We start from the raw sequence: 24760 nt of genomic DNA on the forward strand, positions 1-24760 counted from the left end.
GGAAGGGAAAGGTCCCTAAACTTTATATTTACCAGGGGCTGGAAAGATGGCTCTGCAGCTAAGAGTAGTGGCTGCTCTTCCAGAGGACCTAGGTTCAGTTCCCAGCACCCACATAGCAGTTTACAACTATCTTTTAATCCAATTCCAGGGACACTGACACCCTCACACAGACACACATGAAGACAGAACACTAATGCACATAAAATAAACTACATCTATCTAACGGGGAGTATGCTACGTAGAAGAAGATATCAATAAGTCAACAATCAAGCTACAAAATATCCATAAATAAATAAATAATAACCTATCAGGGCATGGAACTCTACCTATGCAGCTATGGGGAAGGCAGTATGGAGTCAACCCTGCTTCTGTCAGTAAACACTTCCCCTCACCCCATGCTCTGTAAGCCCAATAAATTCACTGGTTCCCCACAATGGAAAACAAAATAAATAACCTACCCCTGACTAAACAAAACAGAAACATTTTTCAGTTTCCTAATTATTTTGCAAACAATGTCTGAAGTAGTCTAAAGACAAATAAATAAGGCCAAGAACATGTCTGGCTTTAAAAAGTGTTGGACTAAGCCGGGCGTTGGTGGCGCACGCCTTTAATCCCAGCACTTGGGAGGCAGAGACAGGAGGATTTCTGAGTTCGAGGCCAGCCTGGTCTACAGAGTGAGTTCCAGGACAGCCAGGGCTACACAGAGAAACCCTGTCTCGAAAAAAAAAAAAAAAGTGTTGGACTAGCCAGACATAATAGCACAGGCCTTTTAACCCAGCACTTGGGAGGCAGAGGCAGGTGGGCCGGTCTCTTTGAAGTGGGACCCAGTCTTGTCTACACAGCAAGTTTCAGGGCAACCAGGATTACACAGCGAGACTATCTCAAAAAAGAAAAAAAACATGTGTTGTACTTTCAGGTTTAAAGACAAAAGACTAAGGCAGGAACATTTCTGGCTTTCAAAAGTGTTGGTACTTTCAGTTCCTCAAATGTCCCAACTATCTCTTTTGGTCCTAAACCACCTCTCTAGATTCGTATCGGAATTCCCTCCTTACACCCTCTAGTCCTACCACAGCAACAAGTCACTGCGTTGTTACAAGATGTTCCCTCCGGCTCAGACATCCTCCTCTAATTTAAAACCGATTGATCCTTTTTTATCAGCGCCGCGTCATCACCTCCCAAAAATAACTAAGCATAAATTAAGGGCTCCGCTACCCAGCTTCTCAGAAAGTATTGGTATTACTTCTCTGTACACAGTCCTTTGATTTTTCTAAGAGAATACTCACACATCTGTCAAATTTCTGACATCCTTAGCTTGTTACCTCTCTCTAACACTGAGAGACACACTTAGAAAGAACCTGTGACTTAGTAGCCATGGTGTCGGAGTAAATTGTGGCTTCTAAACTGGGAGCCAAGAAACGGATTCAATCTCTCACACTCAAATTCCTTCCGGTATTCTCTGGCTACTTCCTTATGGAATCCGGTCGCTTTTCAACACGTTTCTAGCTCTGTTTACTCTTGTGGGGGAAAACTTAGGCAAGCGGTCAAATCTGCCTTGCCTTCTTTCTTACTCCTGACTCTCCAACACTTACCTCTCAAAGAAAAAGATAAACACTACGCTAAAAGTGACTAAAGGAGCCAACTACCAGATTTTATGCCGAAATTATTTAGTGCAAGCACCACAACACAACCCAGCCGCCTGGACATGCCTGTATCACGGAGGTTTGGAGTAACAGGCCTGCGCTGAAGCGGACTCCGTTAAGAGCGGCCCGAAAGCGTCTGCCGTCATTCAGGGCTTTCCCGGTGCAAACTGCCAACGACAGCACCCAGGGGGCGAGAGAGACGGCCTCCCACGTCCGCCTCTCCGCTCCCTCCCCCGGAGTCCTCCGGAGCAAGCTGCTCGAGCGAGGCTCTTCGGTCAGAGCAAGAGAACTCGGAAGCACCAACATCCAGCGCGGAACAAAGCATCGGTCCCGGAGTGCGAGAGGACGCCATTACGCGGGCAGCGGCCTGCGCCGACGAACCGAGCAGGCCCCGCCGCGCGAACTCGGCCCAGACCAGAGATGCCACGCGAAGACGCCGAAAGCCAAGAGAGAAAGCCGCGGCTGGCTGGCTGCCGAGGTCGCGCGTGGGAAGGGAAAGGCCGCTTACCTTCGTGAGTCTTGGCGATCTTCGCCATTTTGTCCACTCGAACACAGACGGAACTGGCGCTCCCAAGGACTTCCGCTCGCCGCCGCCACCAGAAACAGAGGATGCACTCTGAGCGTGCGCACCCGGGAACGCGCGCCGCACTGTGGCACGTAGTTCAACTGCCACCTAATGAAACTGCGAGGTGCATGATGGGAATGGGCGGGGCCAGGACCGGCTCCGGGCGGCTTCCTTAAAAATCGAGCGAAGCCGAGGAAGTACTGAAAGAATGGCTACTTTCCAAGGAAGGTGGTTCTTATCCGGGCAGTGGTGGGCACGAGCCGTTTATTCAAACGCTCGGAAGACAAGAGGGAGTTCGAGGCCAGCCTAGTCTACAAAGAGAGTTCCGGAGAAGCCAGGGCTACACAGACAAATCCTGTCTCAAAAAAAAGCAAACAAAAGGAAGGGAGGGAGAGAGGGAGAGAAAAAAGAAAAAGGAGATTATTCTAAGGGAGTTAAATGCTGGGTCCGGAACGAATTCGAAGACAACCTAGGCTCCCAGCCTTGGTTCTCAGAAGCCTGGCTCAAAAAAAATTTTTTTTTAGCTTTTTTTTTTAAAAAAGGAAAAATGGCCAGTCAGTGGTGGTACATGCCTTTAATCCTAGCACTCAGGAGGCAAAGGCAGGTGGATCTCTGTGTGAGTACCAGGCCAGCCTGGTCTACAGAGCTAGTTCAGGAAACCCAAGACAACACAAAGAAATCCTGTCTTGAAAAAAAAAAAAGGCCGCGAAGTGGTGGCACACGCCTTTAATCCCAGCACTTGGGAGGCAGAGGCAGGCGGATCTCTGAGTTCGAGGCCAGCCTGGTCTACAGACTGAGTTCCAGGACAGCCAGGACTACACAGAGAAACCCTGTATCGATAAACCAAAAAAAAAAAAAAAAACACCACCAGAGAGGTCAGATTGCTATAAGACATGGCTGGGGACATGACCACAAATAGTACCCAGTGTAGTGAAAGCACATCTTTAATACCAGCACTTAGTAGGCAGACATAAGCAGGTCTCTTCAAGTTCGAGGCCAGGCCAGATCCCAGGACTGCTAGGATTGCACAGAGAAACCTTGTCTCAAAAAAGAAGGAGGAGAAGAAGAACAAAAGAACTTCCAGATTCAGGACAGTGGAAAACATTTGGGACAGATTGGAGAGATGACCCAAAGGTTAAGAGCTGGTTGTTCTTCCAGAGAACTCAGATTCAATTCCAGGACTCACATGGGCCTCACAAACTAACTCCAATCCAGGGTATCTTATGATCTTATCTGTCCTCTATGGGCACCACACACACGTAAATTATTTTAAAGAAAGAAAAAGAGAAACTGTCTAGAAAAAGCTTGCTGCATGGTCTCACAATGAGACATGAAGAGATATGGGTAGTTTTTCAAGTAATGTTTTCCTTCATGTGTGCATTACTAAAAGGATTTGATGTAAAAGAAACTCTAACAGAATTGATGTGGTAATTACTAATCGGTTTGCTTAAGAGACATTAAATTACACAAAGTAGAATTTAGTTAAAGGTACGTTGCCTCCAAAATACCCCCAAAATAAACAGTATGCCAACCAGGCCTGTTAGAAATAGTTTTTTTTGTTTTGTTTTGATTTTTTTTGGTTTTTCGAGACAGGGTTTCTCTGTGTAGCTCTGGCTGTCCTGGAACTCAGTCTGTAGACCAGGCTGGCCTCAAACTCAGAAATCTGCCTGCCTCTGCCTCCCAAGTGCTGGGATCAAAGGTGTGCACCACCACCGCCCGGCTAGAAATAAAATAAATAAAGTTTATGATGCCTAAGATGTCAATGTTTGTTCACCAGTATTGACCAGCCATTCGATCTGCCCCCATACCATAGAGTACTTCTCTAACAGGCAGCTCAAGAGGAAGAGGGCAGTATAGGGTCACAAGCAATGTTAAATCCAGTTCCACAATAAAGCCCAATTCTTTTCTTTTTTTTTTTTTTTTTGGTTTTTCGAGACAGGGTTTCTCTGTATAGCCCGGGCTGTCCTGGAACTCACTCTGTAGACCAGGCTGGCCTCGAACTCAGAAATCCGCCTGCCTCTGCCTCCCTAATGCTGGGATTAAAGGCGTGCGCCACCACTGCCCGGCCACAGTTCTTTTCTTGAAAAAAGCATAATTCTGCCAGGTGGGCAAGATGACCCCAGGTAACAGCTATTTGAAAAAGTACAACACTGGTATACTTAAAGTAATTCTGGCAATAACCTTGCTGTATAAATCTCCTATTTGCCTAAGCGACCAGGCAAATAGGAGTGACCTATTGACCAGATTTTCAGCCCTCTGTCTCTGTTTAAATTGTTCTAAATGTAACCCGGGGCTGAGACCTAAAATAAAAATTTAAGGATGACCTCATAATTGGAGAAAATAAGCCTAAAGTCTATCTAAGTTATCAGAGTCTGTTTAAGGCTGGCCCTACTGAGCATTTGCCAGAGCCAGATATGTCTCCAGATATTATCCTCCAAATGTGCAGAATGCTTTCTCACTGGGAACACTTATTATTTCTATAACATTCAAATGGGCATTTGCTGCATTTGTGGTAACTGTAGGAGCTAAATACTTCCTAGAGTCCCAGAGTAATGATAAACATCATTAAAAGATCACCCAGGATTGTCTTGTGAGTCCTCTTTTATAAAAAATAAGATTTTCTCACTGCAATCTACTTGTCTGTATGTTTGTTCCTGAAAGGATCCTAATGTGGTTCAACACAGGAAGGAAAGTATTAAAAATGAGTGAGAGCTGTTTCTCTTAGGCTCTGGTACTTGACTGCCTCCTTATTTGGGGATGTTGTGCAGCCTTGCAGAAAGAGGAAGTACATCAGTGGAGACAAGCTTTGAGAGTTTCTAGCCCCAGTCTACTTTCAGTTTTCTGTCTCTGCCTTATGTCTGTGGTTGAAGATGACCTCTCAGCTTCTTGTTCCCACCAACATGCCCCCGCACACAGAGACACACTTTGGGAAAGACCATTCTCAACACTGTAGTAGATTCAAGAGACTAGTAAGAACAGAGCAGGTTTGTTTCTTAAAGCAATTTTGTTTTGTTTTGAGACAGGGTCTCACAGTGTAGTCTTGGCTGTCCTGGTGTTGCCTGATAGCTCCTCCCATGAGTCTGTTTCTCCATCACGGAAAGAATTGCCACAGGTAGATTAGTAGCACATGCCTTTAATCTCAGCACTCTGAAAGCAGAGCCAGGCAGATCTCTGAGTTTGAGGCCAGCCTGCCTGGTCTACAGAGTTCCAGGACAGACAGCCAGAGCTACACAGAGAAACCCTGTCTCAAAAACAAAACATCTTGGAGGTTTTAGAGATGACTCAGCAGTTAAGAGCACTGACTGCTCTTGCAAGAGGATGCAGGTTCACTTTCCATCACCCATATGCTTACTAACAACCAGCTATGGTTCAAGTCCTAGGTGGTCTGATTCCTTTAGCTGCTTGTGTCGTCTCAAATGACAGTAGGAACTTGACTGGATCAAACACAGGTTTGGGGAACCTGAGAAAGTACTTGTGGCAAAAAAATTCCCTCAGAGTCAAGACACTTGCTATCAAAGGTCCACAACAGTGAGACAGCATGAGGCCTCTGTCAGGGGCTTACCCTGCCAAACCCACCCAATGGGTTATCTGTGGCCCCCAAGGGGGGTTGGGAGGAGGTTAACCCAGTAGCCTCCCAGTGAAAAGGTCTGGGTAATGAAGGAGTTTCTTTTGAGCAAGAATCTGGGAGTCTGGTTAGTTTGATAGCTCCTATCCAGGACCTCTCTCCCTAGCTGTCTACCCATTTAAGAATAACCATCTCCTATCTCCCCTCACTTAACTCATATGTAGACCAGGCTAGCCTTGAACTCATAGAGATCTGCCTGTTTCTGCCTCCCTAGCACTGGTATTAAAGGCATATGCCACCATGCCTGACAATTTTTTTTTTTAGATTTCTTCATTTTATTCTATGTGTATGAGTGTTTTATCTGAATGTATGTGTGTAATCACATGTATGGCTGGTACTTTCTGAGGTCAGAAAAGGACATTGGATCCCCTAGAACAGGAGTTAGGAATGGCTGGAAACTATGACCTACATGCTGGGAACTGAACCCTGATCATTGACAAGAACAGTGAATGCTTTTGACCACTGAGCTATAGAATCAGTCTTCAGAAAAAAAAAAAAAAAAGGGCAAAACTGTCTGACATGCAAATTTGGTACAAGACAGTGGTGTTTTTGTTGTCGTTTATTTTGGTTTGGTTTGTGTGGTTTGTGTGTTCATTGTTTGCTTTGTTTCCTTTTGTTTTGCTTCTTCCAGCTTTTTGTTTGTCTGTTTTGAGATAGGGTCTCTCTTTGAAGCCCTGGCTGTCCTGGAACTCTACAAAGCCTAAACTGGTCTTTAACTCGCAGAGATCTATGTGCCTCTGCCTCCCAACTGCTGCGATTACAGATGTGTGCCACCACACCCAGCAGGATAGTGGTTTTAAAGTCTCTGGTGGAGACAGAGAAGGAGAGGGGAAGGGGGAGGGAGAGAAGGAGAGGAAGGGAAGAGGAGGGAGGGGAGAGGGAGAGAGAGAGGTCCTTCCCTGCCCTCTATCTCATAGGCTGAGACTTCAGAGATTTCACACCAACATAGGCCCCTTCCCAAACACACGTATCATATTGGTTCTCTAACAAGTAGTTAGAGGCTGGAGACTCTTCCCTGTTCTGGTCTTGGGCTCAATCACATAGCCAACTTTCTAACTCTTAGAGCTCTGAGAAAAGTCTGTGGAACCTCTTCCTAGGGGGAGCCTCACGCTTATCTCTAACACTGCTAGCTGTAAGCTCCCTGCAACTGGACCTCAAGGATTTCTTTTATCTTTTGAGACAATGTCTCACTATGTAGCATTGGCTGGACTGGCATTCTCTCTGTAGGCCTTCAACACAGAGTTCTGCCTGCCTCAGCCTCCAGAGTTCTGGGATTACAGGCGTATACCACTGTACCCAGTTAATGGTTTCTATTTTAGATAATGTTAATCCTGAGAGTCTTGAGAGAATCCACAATTCAGTTCCACAAATTTTGAGCCAAATTTGAAACAAGCATTAATTAAATACTGGCCAGGAAGACTGATTCTAGCCAGGGCCACCGCTGGGTTTCCAGGGAATGGCTACACGTCATGTTTCCCAGAAACTTAAAAAGTCAAAACCATAGGGCCACCATATTTCCCATCAGGTCTAATCAGAGAAGCATATATCCTGACATACTTCCTGACTACATACCTCAAGGGCAAACATACATCTTGACGTATTTCCTACCCAGGTACCTACCACCTACAAGTGATCAAGCAAGTCAGTGTAGTTGAGTCAAACGAACAGGTGACCTGTTATCGCCCATCAACCGTAGCCTCCAGCACTTCAGGGAATGTCTGTCCTTTTGTTTCATGGATCTCTTAGGTAGAGTAACTCAAAATTAAAACGTAGCTTTGACTCTGATTATTGGCCACGATGAACTCTTATGTCTCTGGAAATGTAAGCCAAAATAAACTGTTTCATGAGTTGCTTTGGTGATGGTATTTTATCACAGCAACAGAAAAGTAATATAAGACTCCTAGAGTTTAGAAGCCAGGTGTGGTGGTTTGGATAAGAATGCCCCCCACACACACACACCTGAGGCTCACAGAGTTGAATGCTTGGTCACCAGAGAGTGGCACTAATTGAAAGGATTAGGAAGTGTGAAGGATTATTGGAGGAAGTGTGTCACTGGAAATGGGTTGGTGGGTTTCAAAAGACCAAGCCAGTCCCCATATCACTTTCTGTGCCTGTGGATCCATGTAGAAGTCTCTGCTCCTTCTCCAACACCACGTCTGCCTGCATGCTGCCATACTTCCCTCCATGATGAAAATAGATTAAACCTCTGAAACTGTGACTCTGCCCCAACGAACTGTTTTCTAAGAGTTGCTGAGACTCTTCACAGCACATAGTGTCTCCTCACAGCAGTAGAACACTGACACAGCAGGGATGCCGCTCAACATCCTACAGAAGAAGGCTTCTCCGGCCTGCAGGGCCAGGAGTGCCACTATAAAGCAAAGCCTGTTCTAAAAGTCTCATGAATGTCATAGGACTTTAATTTTCACTGGGTCTATTTGCCACTCCCCACAGCATGTGACTTTCCAAGGTCTTAAGTTTTCTTTTTTAGGTTTTTCCGAGACAGGGTTTCTCTGTGTAGCCCTGGCTGTCCTGGAACTCACTCTGTAGATCAGGCTGGCCTCGAACTCAGAAATCTGCCTGCCTCTGCCTCCCAAGTGCTGGGATTAAAGGCGTGTGCCACCACCACCAGGCGACAAGATTTTTTTAATGTGCTCAAAACTATGCTTGAAACCGTACTAAGTACAAATGTAATTCATTTTCAAGGATAAGCTTTATTTAGCCTCCTGTATATGTCTCAAGGTTAAACCCAAAGCAAGTAACTAAAAACAGGTAAAATTTATTTTTAATCTGGTATACTTATTAAATGTTGGTCCTCAAAGTCCTAAGAGATCTGCTGAATATGGCATTAAAAGTATTAAATGAGCCGGGCGGTGGTGGTGCACGCCTTTAATGCCAGCACTTGGGAGGCAGAGGCAGGCAGATTTCTGAGTTCGAGGCCAGTACAGAGTGAGTTCCAGGACAGCTAGGGCTACACAGAGAAACCCTGTCTCGAAAAACCAAAATAAATAAATAAATAAATAAATAAATAAGAAAAATAAAAAAGAAAAAGAAAGAAAGAAAAGTATTAAATGAAAAATGCTTTCTAGGATAGGCAGAACTTCGAAATCCTAGCAGCAGCTCTGGTGTATAGAGACTGTCTTGTGTGTTATATAGATGTAACAGTTGTCAATTGAAAAACCTATGGCATATAGGGAAGGGTAAAATAGAAGGTGGAACAGCCAGGAGGCAGAAAGAATTCTGGGATAGAGCCAGGGGCAGGACACTCCCATGGGAAGATGTGAAGAGACAGATAGTTTCCTGAGATGGAAACCGAGACAGGGTTTCTCTGTATAGCCCTGGCTGTCCTGGAACTCACTCTGTAGACCAGGCTGGCCTCGAACTCAGAAATCCACCTGCCTCTGCCTCCCAAGTGCTGGGATTACAGCCCCATAGCAGAATGTTGATTAGAATGAATCAGATAACTTATGATCTAGTTAGAGAAGAGTCTAGCTATATGGCCAAGGTATTTGTAAATATATTTTGATCTGAGTCTTATTTCTGGGAGCATGGGGCTTGGACAAAGAACCACTACACTGAGGTCTCCAAAGAAGACAGGACAAAAACAATCCACCTGGATTGTAGTAACAGTAACCACTGGGCAAATAACAGCCCGATGTCTCACCTGCTACCTGGTCTGTGTCCAAACTGTAGACAAGCACGACACTGGAAAATTGACTGCCCCTTTTTGCCTCGCCAAGATAGGGCAGTCTGTCAAGTTCCTCATCTGTAGGACAGTCTCCCTGGTCTTCCAATCTGGCAGCTGAAGGCTAATGCTGCTCTGTGTGCCAATGAAAGACTTAATGATCTCCTGTATGACTTCTTTTTCTTTTTTTTTTTTTTTTCCGAGACAGGGTTTCTCTGTGTAGTCCTGGCTGTCCTGGAACTCACTCTGTAGACCAGGCTGGCCACAAACTCAGAAATCCGCCTGTCTCTGCCTCCCAAGTGCTGGGATTAAAGGCGTGTGCCACCACCACCTGGCTCCTGTATGACTTCTAAAGACCAATGACCTCTGCCCCCCAAACCACCAGGAACAATTCTAGTTTAAGGGCCCAAGTAAGTCTTTGTCACCTTAATTGATACAGAGGCCATTTGGATTACACTTCTTGATGACTAACTGTGGCTTTATTAATTCAGCAGCAAGTACCCAGTTCCACCTTAGCTGCCTGGTCAGTCCGTTTCATGTGTAAAACTCAGGCTGGTTTTTTCTACAGCTACTAGGTCTTCTGATGAAAAAGTCTCAGATACAGTTTACTTTGCTGACAGACTTCATATTAAAGAGATAAACTCAAAAAACAGGTTTCCATGTAACTTTTACTATTTATTTATTTATTTATTTATTTATTTAAAAAAACTTTCTTTTAAAATGACTGCTAATTGGGTTAAAAATTGAATTTTATAAAAGTTAGGAGGATCTAGGAAAATAATTTAGGATGCATGATATAAAGGTCTAAAAATATAAAACCTTAAGTAAATTATGAGGGTCTAAGAAAGTAATTTAAGGGGTGTGTGTGTGTGTGTGTGTGTGTGTAAAGTTATAAAAGTCTAAGGATAAAAAGCTTAAGTAGGGGGCTGGTGAGATGGCTCAGTGGTTAAGAGCACTGACTGTACTTCCAGAGGTCACGAGTTCAAATCCCAGCAACCACATGGTGGCTAATAACCATCTGCAATGATATCTGATGCCCTCTTGTGGGGTGTCTGAAGACAGCTACAGTGTACTTACATATAATAAATAAATAAAAATTTAAAAAAAAAATCTTTAAAAAAAAAAAAAAGCTTAAGTAAACTGTGAGAGTCTCAGAATGTGATTTAAGGTATATAAGTGCAAATTATAAAGATCTGAGAAAATGCTTTAAGGTATATAAAAAAAAACTTTCAGATTACCTCTAGCTTTGCTATTGATTTCAAAAGTTATGAGTTTTAACATTAGCCAGGCAGTGGTGGCGCACGCCTTTGATCCCAGCACTTGGGAGGCAGAGGCAGGTGGATTTCTGAGTTCGAGGCTACCCTGGTCTACAGAGTGAGTTCCAGGACAGCCAGGGCTACACAGAGAAACCCTGTCTCAAAAAAACAAACAAAAACAAACAAACAAACAAACAAAAACAAAAAAGTTTTAACATTAATCAGTGGAGTTCTGATAAGCTATTAATCTAGCCTGGGTAAAGTATTGATTACTATTATCAAGGTCAAGGCTCAAATTTTTAAATTTCCTTTGGTTGTTTTTAAATACAGACTTTAGCATTCATCTCATTACTTCACAAGAAAATCAATAGAGTTAACTAACCTAGACCCTTGGGAGCTCTCAGAGACTGAATCACCAACCAAAGAGCATACACAGGTTGGACACCACCTCTACCCCACCCCTGGCACATATGTAGCAGATGTGAAGCTCAGTCTCCATTTTTCTGCCCCAAAAACTTGAGTTGAGGCCATCAAAGCTGTCACCTGTCTGTGGAATCCATTCCCCAAAAGGGCTGCCTTGTCTGGCCTCACTGGGAGAGGATACGTCTAACTCTGCAGAAACTTGATGTTAGAGGGTTGGGGGGGGTACTATGAGAGGGTGGGAACCCACCTTTTCAGAGGAGAAGGGGAGGGGATGTGAGAGAGACTCTGTGAGGGGGAGATGGGGGCAGCAATTGGGATATAAAAAATAATAATAAATACAAAAATTTTAAAAACAAACAAAAAGAATGCTTCTCATTGAGGCTTCCTCCAACAGCTGATGGGAACAGATGCAAAGACTCACAGCCAGACATCAGGCCGAGCTCAGGGAGTCCCAAGGAAAAGACTCACAGCCAGACATCAGGCAGAGCTCAGGGAGTCCCAAGGAAAAGACTCACAGCCAGACATCAGGCAGAGCTCAGGGAGTCCCCAAGGAAGAGGGGAAGAAAGGATTGTAGGAGTCAGAGGAGTCAGCCCACAGAATCCAGTAAGTAGGGTCCATATGGGGTTTACAGAGACTGAAGAGGTAGTCATGGAACTTCCATGGGTCTGTGCTAGGTCCTCTGCATACACACTCTGATTGTTTAGCTTGGGGTTCTTGTGGGACTCCCAATAGTAAAAGGGGGGGGGGTCTCTGACACTTTCGCTTGCTCTCAGGATCCTTTTCCTCCTACTGGGTTGCCTTGTCCAGCCTTGATATGAGGGTTTATGCCTTGTCTTGTATCTTCTTTAAAAAAAAAAGACTTATTTCTTATTTATTTGAGTACACTGCAGCTGTCTTCAGACACACTAGAAGAGGGCATGGGGCCCATTACAGATGGTTGTGAGCCACCATGTGGTTGCTGGGAACTGAACTCAGGACCTCTGGAAGAGCAGTCAATGCTCCTAACTGCTAAGCTATCTCTCCAGCACCTTTTCAGAGGAGAAGGGGAGGGGGTGTGAGAGAGACTCTGTGAGGGGGAGATGGGGGCAGCAATTGGATGTAAAAATCAATAGTAAATATAAACATTTTAAAAGCTTGTATCTTCTTATGCTGCGTTCAGTCGATATCCCTGGAAGGCCTGCTCTTTTCTAAAGGGAAACAGAGGAGAATCTGGGGGAGAGAGGAGATGGGGTGGGTACTGAGAGAAGCGGAGAGATGGGAGGCTGCAGTTGGGGTGTATTGTATGAAAGAAGAATAAGTAAAAAGAAAAGAATGCTTCTCATTTTGCTGAAAACATATCTGTCCAAACTGTATACATCCAACCCTCTAGACAGAGGCAAGAGGGAAGAGTGTCACAAGCAAGAACATAGATACACTTAGTATAACAAAATTTGTATTTTATTATGCTGAGATACAGCCCCTAGGTCTATTTTTCCAAGGCTGTTCACCTGTGTTATTTATTTTAGCTGAAAGTCAGATTAAGCTTTTAATAGAAGTCTTTGACGTAAGGGTTAGGATCCTGAGGGAGACTCTCCAGGCACAGGGCAGCTCAAGATGGAGTCTCTCCAGACATGCAGAGCAGAGCATTGCTCTTGGTCTCTGCGTTTATACTGTCCAGTGGGTGTCATGGGGTTCTAGAAGTATGCCTTGTTATCTTGAGTGAGTACTGTCACTGAGTTCTGCTTATCAGGTGCAGCCTTGGGGGCAGTGGGGATCCTGACCAGGCAATTTTTACATTTTTTTTTTTTTTGGTTTTTCGAGACAGAGTTTCTCTGTGTAGCCCTGGCTGTCCTGGAACTCACTCTGGAGACCAGGCTGACCTCAAACTCAGAAATCCTCCTGCCTCTGCCTCCCAAGTGCTGGGATTAAAGGCGTGTGCCATCACTGCCTGGCTAGGGTCCCCAAACTTTTACTTTGGCTCAATGTTTGGAGTCAACTCCAGCTTCTTCCAGACACCTGTCATTTTTTTTAAATTTATTTATTTTTTATTTTTATGAGTACACTGTAGCTGTCTTCAGACACACCAGAAGAGGGCATCAGATCCCATGGTCGTGAGCCACCATGTGGTTGCTGGGAATTGAACTCAGGACCTCTGGAAGAGCAGACAGTGCTCTTAACTGCTGAGCCATCTTTCCAGCTCTTCTAGACACCTGTTAACTGCTTTTTCTATAGTGAAGATTTCAGTGCAGATTACAAACAATGAAATGTTAATATATAACTTTTGTCTTGTTTTATAAAATTTCCATGTAAGCTTCAGGGGGTTGTGACTTGATCCACCTGTTACAAGTCAAATGAACTCCAAGTAAGCACTCCTATCATGTACATCAACAGCCTAAGCTCCCTTACCCTTTTCTTATTGCTGAGGGTCAGCTCTCCTCTCTCTCTGATGGTAAGACTTCTTCCACTGTCCCAACTACCAGAAGGCAGAAGTTTCAGATGTACACCTAAGATAAAGATTTTCCCCTAATTTCCTTAACTTTACGTTCTGTCAGTCTATACCTGTCCTAGCAGATTTTCAATCAACTATTCCAAGCCTCAGGTGGTCCTTTGAAACTGAGAAGCCCTGGACCCACTGAAAGCCTACTGTTATTGTTTGAATATGCTTGGCCCATAGGAAATAGCACTATTAGGAAGTGTGGCCTTATTGGAGGAGGTGCGGACTTATTAAAGGAAGTGTGTCATAGTGGAGACAGGGCTTTGTGGACTCATATATATGCTCAAGTCTGACCAGTGAGATCCACATCATCCTCCTGACAGCCTGCAGAAGATAGTTTCCTTCAGGCTATCATCAGATCAAGATATAGAACTCTTGCTCCTTCTCCAGCCATGTCTGCCTGTAGGCCACCAAGCTTCCTGCCATGATGATAATGGACTGAATCTCTGAAACTGTAAGCCAGCCCCAATTAAATGTTTTCTTTTATAAGAGTTGCTTCGGTCGTGGTTTCTCTTCACGGCACTAAATCCCAAATCAAGACACCTATGTAAACCAGATGCTTCTGATGAAATTTTCTACCAGCTTGAGCCCCAGCTTCAGAGCAGCATTCCAGACTGCTCCAAAGATACCTGCACTGCCCTAACCCCAGGTGGTACAAAGAACCTGGATGGGCAGCAAACCTGATATACCTGCCCTGCCTCAGCTTTTGACAGGCATTCCAGCCTTCCTCAGCCCCTAACAGCAGTGCCCTGATTTCAGCTGAGAAACAGTTCAGAAACAAAAGTTTAGAATGTTAGGTCCAAATGGTCGTGGTGTCTCTTCATAGCAATAAACCTTAACTAAGACATATAACAGCAGCAAGTAACAATGAATAATCTGAAGTAAACTCACTCCTGTTACACCTGGGAGGGAAAAAAATTCCAAGAACAATCCTTGTTTTGAAGAAACTGAGGTCACAAGACTCCTGTTTTCTTGGAGTGTTCTCACAAGCACTTAGAATTCTTTTTGAAGAACTCCATTCCTGAATGGTGTCCTGACAAAACGTTATAGATACCATGGGCCCTAAAATGAAATCTCCCAATTCATTCCCATAGAGCCAGTGTGGAATGTAAGGGAGTAAAATTCTCTCCTGTTACTTCCAGATGTTACCATACACCCTTGTATCATAGACTAGCTACTTACACATGTGTACATGCATGCACACACACACATAAATGTCAACACTGTTAAGATACCAATATTTAGTCCTACAGAAATGTGAATCAATGATTTAATTCAGATGACCTAGAACCAGAAGGGACTCTGATGTCTAAAGAAACTCCATTTTATACTAGGCATCCATCTTGGTACCCACTGACTTTTGTCTCTGACTCCAGTCCCTGGAAGATGACTCAGTGACTTCCACCCAGAAATGTGCAACCATGGGTTGAAGAAATTATTTAAATCCCAGCCCAGGGTTTCTATCCCACATTTTGTTATTGTGGTCCCAGATAAAAGACACACTCACAGCCTTTATATTTATAATAAGCCCTAAACAGCACAATAGCTGGGCAGCTGCCTACCCTCCATGCTGTTAGAATGTACTTTCCTATTGATAACCCCTAGTTATTACTTACTGTATACTGTATTCCACCTGAACTGCTCTTAACTCCAATTGGGCACACTCAGAGCCACACTCTCCTGACCCATAACCCATGGCAGCTTCTCCTTCCTCCTCTCCTGCACCTTCTTCTTCTCCTCCTTCTCCCCATCCCAAGCTCAGAAAACCTAAACCCCACCTATGTCTCTTCTGCCCAGCTATTAACTGTCAGCATCTTTATTTACCAATTAGAAATAACTTAGGGACACGCACTCAGCATCTTATGTGTAGACTCTCTCATCTCTGGCAGCCTTGGGGGGGGTAAATATTAGAATACAAGCAGCATTAGGCTAACCCACTATACCATGACCATCTACTTGTTATGATGTGGGTTTTAGCCTCTGCAACCTGCTTATGAGGACAGTCAAGGACTATTTTGAAGTTGCTTTGACTACTTAATCTTGGCAAAATAGACAGCTCCTGGCTTACTGGTGCAGATACTCAAGGTCTTCTTGTAGTTTTTGCCTTTAAAAAACCCTTCCCTAGCCCCACCCCCCTTGCATGGAATCTCTAATTTGAGTCAGAGAATGTTGTCCTGCTAGCAGCTAGTCAAGAAATCTTTTCATTATATTGGATTGAGTCTACGATCTTTTTCTAGGGGTCGCAAACTACATAAGACCTCCAAGGTCCACAAACCTGAAGTTGGTGTGGATATGATGGATAACACATCCCTGTGATCTTAGGTTTTAAAGGCAAAAAGGCATTATTTTCTGCCACATTTCATAAAATAGGCTAATGCCTGATATTTTCTGTCTTGGTTAGACTTGGCTAAGCAGCATCTTGGTAATCTTCCCTATAACCAGACTTTTTTTTTTATTAAAGACCATCATTTATTGTTTATAAAAATTGCCCCAATATACAGAAAAAAAAATTCCTAATTACGGTAACTAAAACTTCCCACCCGCCTTGTGTCCTCAATATCCAATTTAGATTGGTTTAATCTTGAAGTGTAATCCAATAAGACTAAAGACTAAACACTTCAGGTCCTGGACAAGATAATAAAACACTCGTAAGCCTTCTGGATCCTTGGACTGGTTGACATCAATAAGGGAACCAATTTTTAATGTTGTAAAAGAAATGTGTTCATCTCCAATGACAATTTCAAGCTCCTGCCGGCCTACTCGATCAGGAGGGGGCCACAGAGCATCGTCTTCCTTGGTGATTTCACTGTCATCAATAATTCTTTTTAATTCTTCCATCACACTTTTATGTACATAAGCCTCTTTCCTGATCATGACATCATTTTTGTAATTGCTGTTGTTGGCATATCACAGTTTACCTTTGTGACCCACGTAGTAACATAAGTAAAAGTCACTCTCCATGCCTCACAGGGGACAAGCACAACGGAACTTTAGGAACAGATGACACGGTCTACAGGCTGCCTCTTAAACTCTTTTTTTGGTTTTTCAAGACAGAGTTTCTCTGTGTAGTCTGGCTGTCCTGGAACTCACTCTGGTAGACCAGGCTGGCCTCTGAAATCCGCCTACCTCTGCCTCCCAAGTGCTGGGATCAAAGGCGTGCGCCACCACTGCCCGGCCCATACTTCTTATTCTAAGCCAAAGAAATGATGTGGGAGTTTGGCCATTCTTTGAATATATTTATTCTGATTATACATTTGAAGTTTTGGGGAAAAATAGTTACACTATAAACTACATCTAGGCCAGGATTTCATTTAAGAGCTGGCTTCTGGAAGAACAGTCAGTGCTCTTAACCACTGAGCCATTTTTCCAGCCCTGTGTACCCTCATTCCTAAGAGATATTGTGACACCTGAGACATTACTATCAGTTGAGACCCTGTGTTCAACAGTCTTCAAAGTATTTAGTATTCACCTTTCACCAATCTGCAGTTACTAAAGCAAAAGACAGGTCTCTTTGGAGAAATACTACAGGAATTATCACTAGTTCTTATTGTAATGTAATGTGGTCCTTCCTCCTGTGGTCTCAGCTTTCCTTTAAGTCACATTGTCTAAAAACAAATGGCTCTAGCTTTGAAAAGTAGCTGGGAAGTAGCTTAGCCAAAAGATCACTATTAAAAACAAAAACAAAACTGGTATAGAGAGAATATCTTGTATATTTTGTGTATGCATTACCTGTCAGTTAAAAAACAAAACAACCTATGACCTATAGGATAGAGTAGAATAGAAGGTGGAACATCTGGGAGACATAAAGAATGTTGGGAAAGAGCCAGGCATGAGAGATTCACCCAGGAAGATGTGATGAGACAGACACACGGTATCTGAGCATAGGTAGCCAGCCACGTAGCAGAATGTGGATTAAAGTAAATTGGATAATTTAAGTCATTATCTAGTCAGAGAAGAGCCTAGCTATATGGCCAAGATATTTGTAAATATATTTTGAACCTGAGTCTTATCTCTAGGAGTGTGAGACTGGGAGGTAGAGCCAGACTGAACAACTACAACTTGTACAGGTGCCATTCTAATCACCTCCATTTTGTTAATTGAATAGATTGAGCAGTACTTTTGTAGGTTTCCATTCAGTCATGCTGCGTGAAATGTGTATGAATCTGTGGAATTCCACCTGGCTTGGCACTGTTGCCTACCTAGGGCAACAAAGGGATAGCAAAAAGACACACTGAAGAAATGACAGATACACATAGAGAAAAGCTGGATGACTCTGTTTCCTCTGACAGAATCACCAACTATGTAGCAATAAACTTCTGTAAGGGTCCGAAATTTGCTGAAGGAAGCCCCCGGTCTCAGATAGTATGCAAAAATAAAGAGTGTTTATTCTATAACTAGCATGCAATGGTCACCCTCATTTCTGAAGGCAATGTAGATGAAGACGTTAGAATAACTTTTATAACAGAACTGCTTAATTGCTTCTGAGACAAAAACAGACTTCCGAAACCTAGCGCACATCCAAAGAGGTTACAAAAACCATTAACTGAAGGTCATAAAGAAGATATACACCACAGGACCACAGGTACAAAAAACAGGAGATAAGATACTAACTGGGTTTATCTATACAAAACTTCAAGGACAGCTTAGTAATGGTCTTTAACTTTCCATGAACCTGTAAGCTAGTAACAAGTGATGAATGTTTAGCCAGATAATTGCTCCTAGTGGATGCGTGTAGACGTTCTCTGTTATAAACCTCCTATTCAATTTATGACCTGAATTTATGTCAAACTGATACTGAGCTTTTTGCCATGTGAGCGCTCTCTGAAAGTCTTACAAGTGCTGAGAACAAAGGGCAGAAACAGGCCTCCCTCTCCTTCTCTTCTTGAGAAGTACAATTCCCTGCCAAGGCTCTACCTAGCTTCCCACTGTTTAATTGTGAGGTACTAAACTGGAGACTGCAGCTTCTTGCCTCAGAGCAGCCCAGACAGGCTGATCAGCTTCTGAAGCAAAGTTCCTTGTACTTAGGATGAATAGCAAATGGTTTATGGCCTAGTTTCTGAATAGAGACAAAATAGAATAAAAAAAGACTCTTTCCTTTAGCACACTTATTATGTATATCACAGGCAAGTAGTTAGCTGATCTAGGAGGTAGCTCTTCTATCATTCTGATATAATCAACTTATAAGGAAGGAAAGATTAAGCTGGGCGGTGGTGGCGCACGCCTTTTTTTTTTTTTTTAAGATATATTTATTTTTATCTGAGTACACTGTGGCTGTCTTCAGACCAGAAGAGGGCCTCAGGTCTCATTACAGATGGTTGTGAACCACCATGTAGGTGCTGGGAGTGCTGGGAATTGAACTTGGGTCCTCTGGAAGAGCAATCAGTGCTCTTAACCACTGAGCCATCTCTCCAGCCCCGGCGCACGCCTTTAATCCCAGCACTTGGGAGGCAGAGGCAGGCGGATTTCAGAGTTCGAGGCCAGCCTGGTCTACTGAGTGAGTTCCAGGACAGCCAGGGCTATACAGAGAAACCCTGTCTCGAAAAAACCAAAAAAAAAAAAAAAAAAAAGGAAGGAAAGATTATTTGAGTGCATGATTAGTTTGGGTCCTGTGGTGATGAAGGAATTTCAGGTCTCAGTTTAAACTCAAAATAGAAAGAATCTCAGGTTAAACTCAAAAGTTATCTGCCCCAGGGACACATCCCAGGAAGAGCACATTCCAAAGACTTACACGCACATTCCAGGGGAAGGGCCCAAGATAAGAGATAATCGGGAAGCTGGGCCCTTAACACAATAAACCTGGGCAAACAGAAGCCACTTAGCTAACATTCATTGTTATAAAGAGAATGTGCAAATCTGAGTTAACCTAGAAACCGGGCCTGGGAATGGCTGCTGAGGTCAGCCTTTGTGGTTATTGTTTAAGAGGTGATTATAAAACTGCCCTCGTGAACGCTGTAGAAATGGTATAAAAATTGCTCTTAGCTTTGGCTCAGGCTTCTCTTGCCTGCGTGCTAGGGAACCCCAGTGCACTGGTTATCAATAAACCTCTTGTTGTTGCATCAAATCCCTGTCCGTGAGTGCTCTTAGAGTCCAACAGTGAGAGCATGTGACAGAGCAGTCATTTACTTCCTGTTGGCTGAGAAACAAAAAGGATGAAGGGGCTAGGGTCCCAGCGTTCTCAGGGACACATTCTCGATGACCTAGCTTCTTCCTATGGGGTCCCACTTCTTTAAGGTTTTACCATCTTCCAGTAACACCACTCAATGTACAGTGATCGAGTGCTTGCCAAGCAAACATGAACTGGGTTTCCAGCACTGCATATTGTGAGGCTTTTGGGGTCCCACTTGCAGTTTATATATTTATTTTTTATTTATTTATTTTTATTTATTTATTTTTTTTGGTTTGTTTTTTCGAGACAGGGTTTCTCTGTGTAGCCCTGGCTGTCCTGGAACTCACTCTGTAGACCAGGCTAGCCTTGAACTATCGAACTCAGAAATCCGCCTGCCTCTGCCTCCCAAGATTAAAGGTGTGCGCCACCACCGCCCGGCCCACTTGTGGTTTAATAATAAAGACACAGAGACATCTTTTTTTTTTTTTTGGTTCCACGAGGGGAGGTTTATTAAGAGAGTGGGAGAGCGGGAGGAGAGAGAGAGGAGTAGAGAGGGTAGAGGCCAGCCATGACCACGTGGAGAGAGGGAGAAGGGAAGGGAGGAAGAGCGAGGAGAAGCTAGAGGCAAGAGAGTAAGAGAGTAAGAGGAGAGACATCTTTATAGTCTAAGGCTGTTGGCCTTTTTGCTGGAGCATTCTCTCAGCTAGCTTCTAACTTACTCTGGCTTCTCTGTCACCGTGTCTCTCTCCATATGACTCTCATTGCTCTACCTCCCTGCCTGTCCTTGTCCATGCTTCTGTCCCTCTGCCTGTCTTTCTGTCTGCTCATTTTGACCTGTCATTCTGCCCCAGCCTCAGCCGTCAGCTCTTTATTCTACAAAAAGCCAGATTCATTTCTCATACAAAAAAAATGATTAGCATAGGGGAAGAGGTTCCACAGTTTATTCATTCTAAGCCAATCAGAGCTGAACCAAACCCAGTCCATATTTTAGTCAGACTTAGGGCAACATGACCTTCTGTGACCTCCCCCACAGCAGCTTGTTTTTTTTTTTTTTTGGTTTTTGGTTTTTCGAGACAAGGTTTCTCTGTGTAGTCCTGGCTGTCCTGGAACTCACTCAGTAGATCAGGCTGGACTCGAACTCAGAAATCCGCCTGCCTCTGCCTCTAATCTCCAAACTGGGATTAAAGGCGTGCGCCACAACCGCCCTGCCCGCAGCTTGTTTTTTTTAACAAGATAATCTTAGAGAATCCTCTTCTGGGCAGGTGAAGAAGTGGAAGCAGGTAATGGGCCATAGAAATGACAATACCAACGATCGGCTAGCACTTGACACTGCTAGCTAATCAATTCAAAAATCAAAACACATGACACACCTCCATAGCCATTTGATATAATATGAGTGGGTGTAGATCATCCCAAGAACTGCAAAATGAATGAATGGATGAATGAATAAATGAATGAATGAATGAATGAATGAATTCACCGTCAGTAGCCCATGGGCTGGGGCCAAGCTTACAGGACACGGGTCTTTGGGAGACATTAAGATGAAGACTATGTACTCTTCTCTTGGAGTCACTCGCACTCTCTGGAGTTTACTTACTATCCTCATCTGAGTCTCTTTTCTCTTCTTGGGCATAAGACAACAAACTTAGACAATACTTGCTTCAGGACACTATTGATTATCTGGGGTCCTAGTACTACAGTGTAAGCTTTTCCAGAAAGGCTCCACTGGAAGGAGAGTAGCTATGGTCTAGTGAGCTGGGAAATAAGGCAGCCACTCAAAAACTTTGGTTATTTTAAATATCACATTAAAGTAGTTGTTCCTAGTTGCTGAGCTTTTTGGGATTCCACTGAATTTTGTGCTCCAGGCAAAATTTTCACCTCTGTTGTAAACTACAAGGCAGTGGGCAAGGGTAAGAGGTGGCTGGCTGGCTAGGCTCCTGTCGCTTCCACCCCTGTTGCTGGTGGTGGCACTGCCACAGTAGTGGGTGAGACCTGGGATCTCGGCTACCTGCCCTGAGCAGACCACCCAAACCTACCTGCTTCTCATCTAAAAGCTGTAACACTTCCTGCATTTCCAACTGGACCCAAGCCCTGTGGAACCTAATCTTCCAGGTTCTACTTTGCCCTTTGGGCTGACAGAAGATGACAAAGAAACTCTATATGAAGCCTGCTTCCTGCTCAGTTCCTTGATGCCTCTCACCCAAAGCAGAGACAGCTACCCTCTTGAGTCTTTCTCAATTAATCTTTTCTGTGAGGTTTGTTGTTCTTGGGGCCCAACTTCCAGGATACTTTTCCCTTCAGAGCTGCAACACTATTAGGGAAATCTTTTCATTCAGATCTGTAACACTTATGAAGTAGTAATTTATGGTTTTTTTTAGAAAGTCAGTTGTGTCAGATGGATTTTTGCTGAGCAGGCATGTGAAAGAGTGTTTTCTTGAAACAGAAACAGGTGAGTGGATGTTTCATTAAGGCAGAAACATGAAGGAATGTTTTTGCTGAAGCAGGTAAAGCAAGCATGTAAAAGGACACATGATGAAAGATTTTTTTTTTTTGCTAACAACATGCATGTATTGGTTCATGTTGTAGTAATTATTTAATTCAGCCACCGGTCTGTCAGGGGCAGCCCTGCTTATACACCGAAGGCCTAAAATCAGCCATATACCTAAAATCAGCAATAGGGCTGACATACATGCCTGCTAACACAAAGCCTTGGGTCTCTGTGGGAAAACACTGAAACAGATGCCTAGAAGCTATTATAAACAAGCAGCTTTGGTGGAAAATTGACAGGCTGAATACATAGACCTTTTAGATAGGTAGCCTTGGTGGATAGTACCAACTTAGATAAGGACAAGTGAATCATGGCAGAGTCATAGTGATCTGTCCCCTGAACCTTCACCCAGCTGACACTCTGTTCTGGAAGATATCTGTACTTCCCCTGAACACCTACGCTCCAGTGTCATTCCTTTCCCCACATCCTGCCTTTTTTGTGTATATAACCTGTGTGTGAAAAAGTAAAAATTGCCATCTGATCAGACTATAGACATTTCTTTGCGTCTTTGCTTGTCCCCCACCCCTCTCTTTCAGGTGACCTTCCCAGACCCCTGTTTAATGCCCTGCTGGACAGGATACCGGTCAAGCAGACTATCTGAGCTGTGGCAGCTCTGCCTAGCTCAACCACCATGTTCCATGGCCAGAGGCCACGCGCGTGCAGCAGCTAGAACCGGCCAGCCAGAAACACCAGCCCTGCCACCCACGAGACGCCAGCATGGGAGATGGCTCTGCCAATCTTCCACGCTGTCTCCACAAGGCTGGGCATTGCCCAGACCATCCCGCCATCCACACGGGCCCAGTAGAAAGATGAGACTCTAATGCTTAAAGATTAATCAAGGCTTATATATTTGGTAAAGATCAGTAACAAGATACCCTTACAATCAGAAGTGTAACCCAATACCCAACCTAGATATACCAACTACCTTTGACTGCTACAGACATGTGAACATCTGCCTTCATCTCCTTCCTCTTCCTCCTCCTCCTCCTCCTCTCTCTCTCTCTTTTTCTCTCTCTTCTCCAAGCTCCTCCTCTTCCTTTTCCTCCTCCTCCTTATTCCTCCTCTTCCTCTTCCTCCCCTAACTCCTCCTACCTTAGCTCCTCCTACAGGTTCATCTTACATTGCATTGTTGAGCTCTGTCATGACTCCATAGAGAAAAACACACCACAAAAAACTTCTGGTGGTGTTCTGACAGCTTTTTACTGCTTCCTCAGACTTGGGCCAATTGGCAGAGTGGTGTCAGCTGATACAGATTTATATGTGGAGTTTTGTTAAGACAGACTCTCGTGATAAGGCAAGACCCATGTTTAGAGGGAGTATAAATAGGACTCAACGGTCAGTGACAGTGGGTGTGCATAGCTAGCTTTGCAATGCTTCCTGGTCTCACTTCTTCATCTTCCCTAGTCTTCACTGAGAGAGGCATAGCACAGAGCTTCTGGCGTACCTGGTCATTCTTGTTGACTCCTGCTAATTCAACTGAGGTCTGGCTGTTTCTGCTAGGTCATGCCACCACTGTTGCAGATTCATGGTTACTATCCTGAAACTACTGCACTGGACCGCTGGTATATCTGTGAAGTGTTTGCGAGTGGATCAAGCTGTTTCTGCTGATTTCTGTGAGCTAAATTGTTGATTTCTTGACAACACAGATTGAATTTGCTCTAAAGAAGAAATTTTAAACAGGTCTACTTCCCTCATATCCTAATAACCTTTCTTTTTCACTACCTCTGGTGGGCTAAAAGAGAGGTTAAAGCATGTAAGAACCCATATTAAAAGTAGGTTTTTAAAAATGTAAAATTACACACTTACTTTGGTAGGTGGATCGAATAGGCTCTCCTGGTGCCTGCACTCCCCCTTGGAGCCTAAGCTACACTGGGCCCCTAATCCCCATCTCCAGTTCACCAAAACCAGACTCGCCTTCCAGCTCACTGATCGCTTGCCATCCCATCCTGACAATTACATACGTTTCCCTTTGGTCAGTGTAAATACTTTCCTGCGTCTGAGAAAATGACCATTGAGGCCACCCTGGTACTCTTTGAGGTGGAAGTGCCCCCAGCCACTGTCTTTAGGCCTATGGCTGACCCTCTTCACCTGACCCTGTCCTGCATACCCTTGGAGCTGAAATCCTGCAGCTTCCTTAGGCCCAACTGGGCTAATGTACCTGTCTTAGTTAGGGTTTCCATCGTTGTGAAAAGACACCGTGACAAAGGCAAGTCCTTTTTTTTTTTTGGTTTTTCGAGACAGGGTTTCTCTGTGTAGTCCTGGCTGTCCTGGAACTCACTCTGTAGACCAGGCTGGCCTCAAACTCAGAAATCCACCTGCCAAGGCAATTCTTGTAAAGGGCAACATTTAATTGGGGCTGGCTTATAGTTTCAGAGGTTCAGTTCACTATCATAGTGGGAAGCATAGCAGCATCCAGGCAGACATGGTGCTGAAAAGGCTGA

At 44.0% G+C, this 24760-nt stretch overlaps 1 protein-coding gene and 1 pseudogene across 3 annotated transcripts in view; both read right to left on the reverse strand.

Annotated features, from left to right (window-relative positions):
* Sf3b1 (splicing factor 3b subunit 1) overlaps window positions 1–2296 on the reverse strand; it is a 39976-nt gene extending 37680 nt beyond the window's left edge. For 2 of the 3 annotated variants that reach the window (XR_003711207.1, XR_003711208.1), the window contains exon 1: window positions 2149–2264. Coding sequence is in view for 1 of the 3 variants with exons in the window: in XM_028765572.1 (XP_028621405.1) it covers window positions 2149–2176 (28 nt within the window). In the remaining 2 variants the exon portion in view is untranslated. Of the gene's footprint in view, window positions 1–2148 lie in introns of all 3 variants that reach the window. The other variant, XM_028765572.1, reaches the window with a different exon arrangement.
* A 13863-nt stretch (window positions 2297–16159) lies between these two features.
* On the reverse strand, window positions 16160–23263 carry LOC114619676 (annotated as a pseudogene).
* Between the last annotated feature and the right edge of the window lie 1497 nt (window positions 23264–24760).

Source organism: Grammomys surdaster, unplaced genomic scaffold (assembly GCF_004785775.1).
Source record: "Grammomys surdaster isolate TR1022 unplaced genomic scaffold, NIH_TR_1.0 165, whole genome shotgun sequence".
NCBI classification, from domain to species: domain Eukaryota; kingdom Metazoa; phylum Chordata; class Mammalia; order Rodentia; family Muridae; genus Grammomys; species Grammomys surdaster.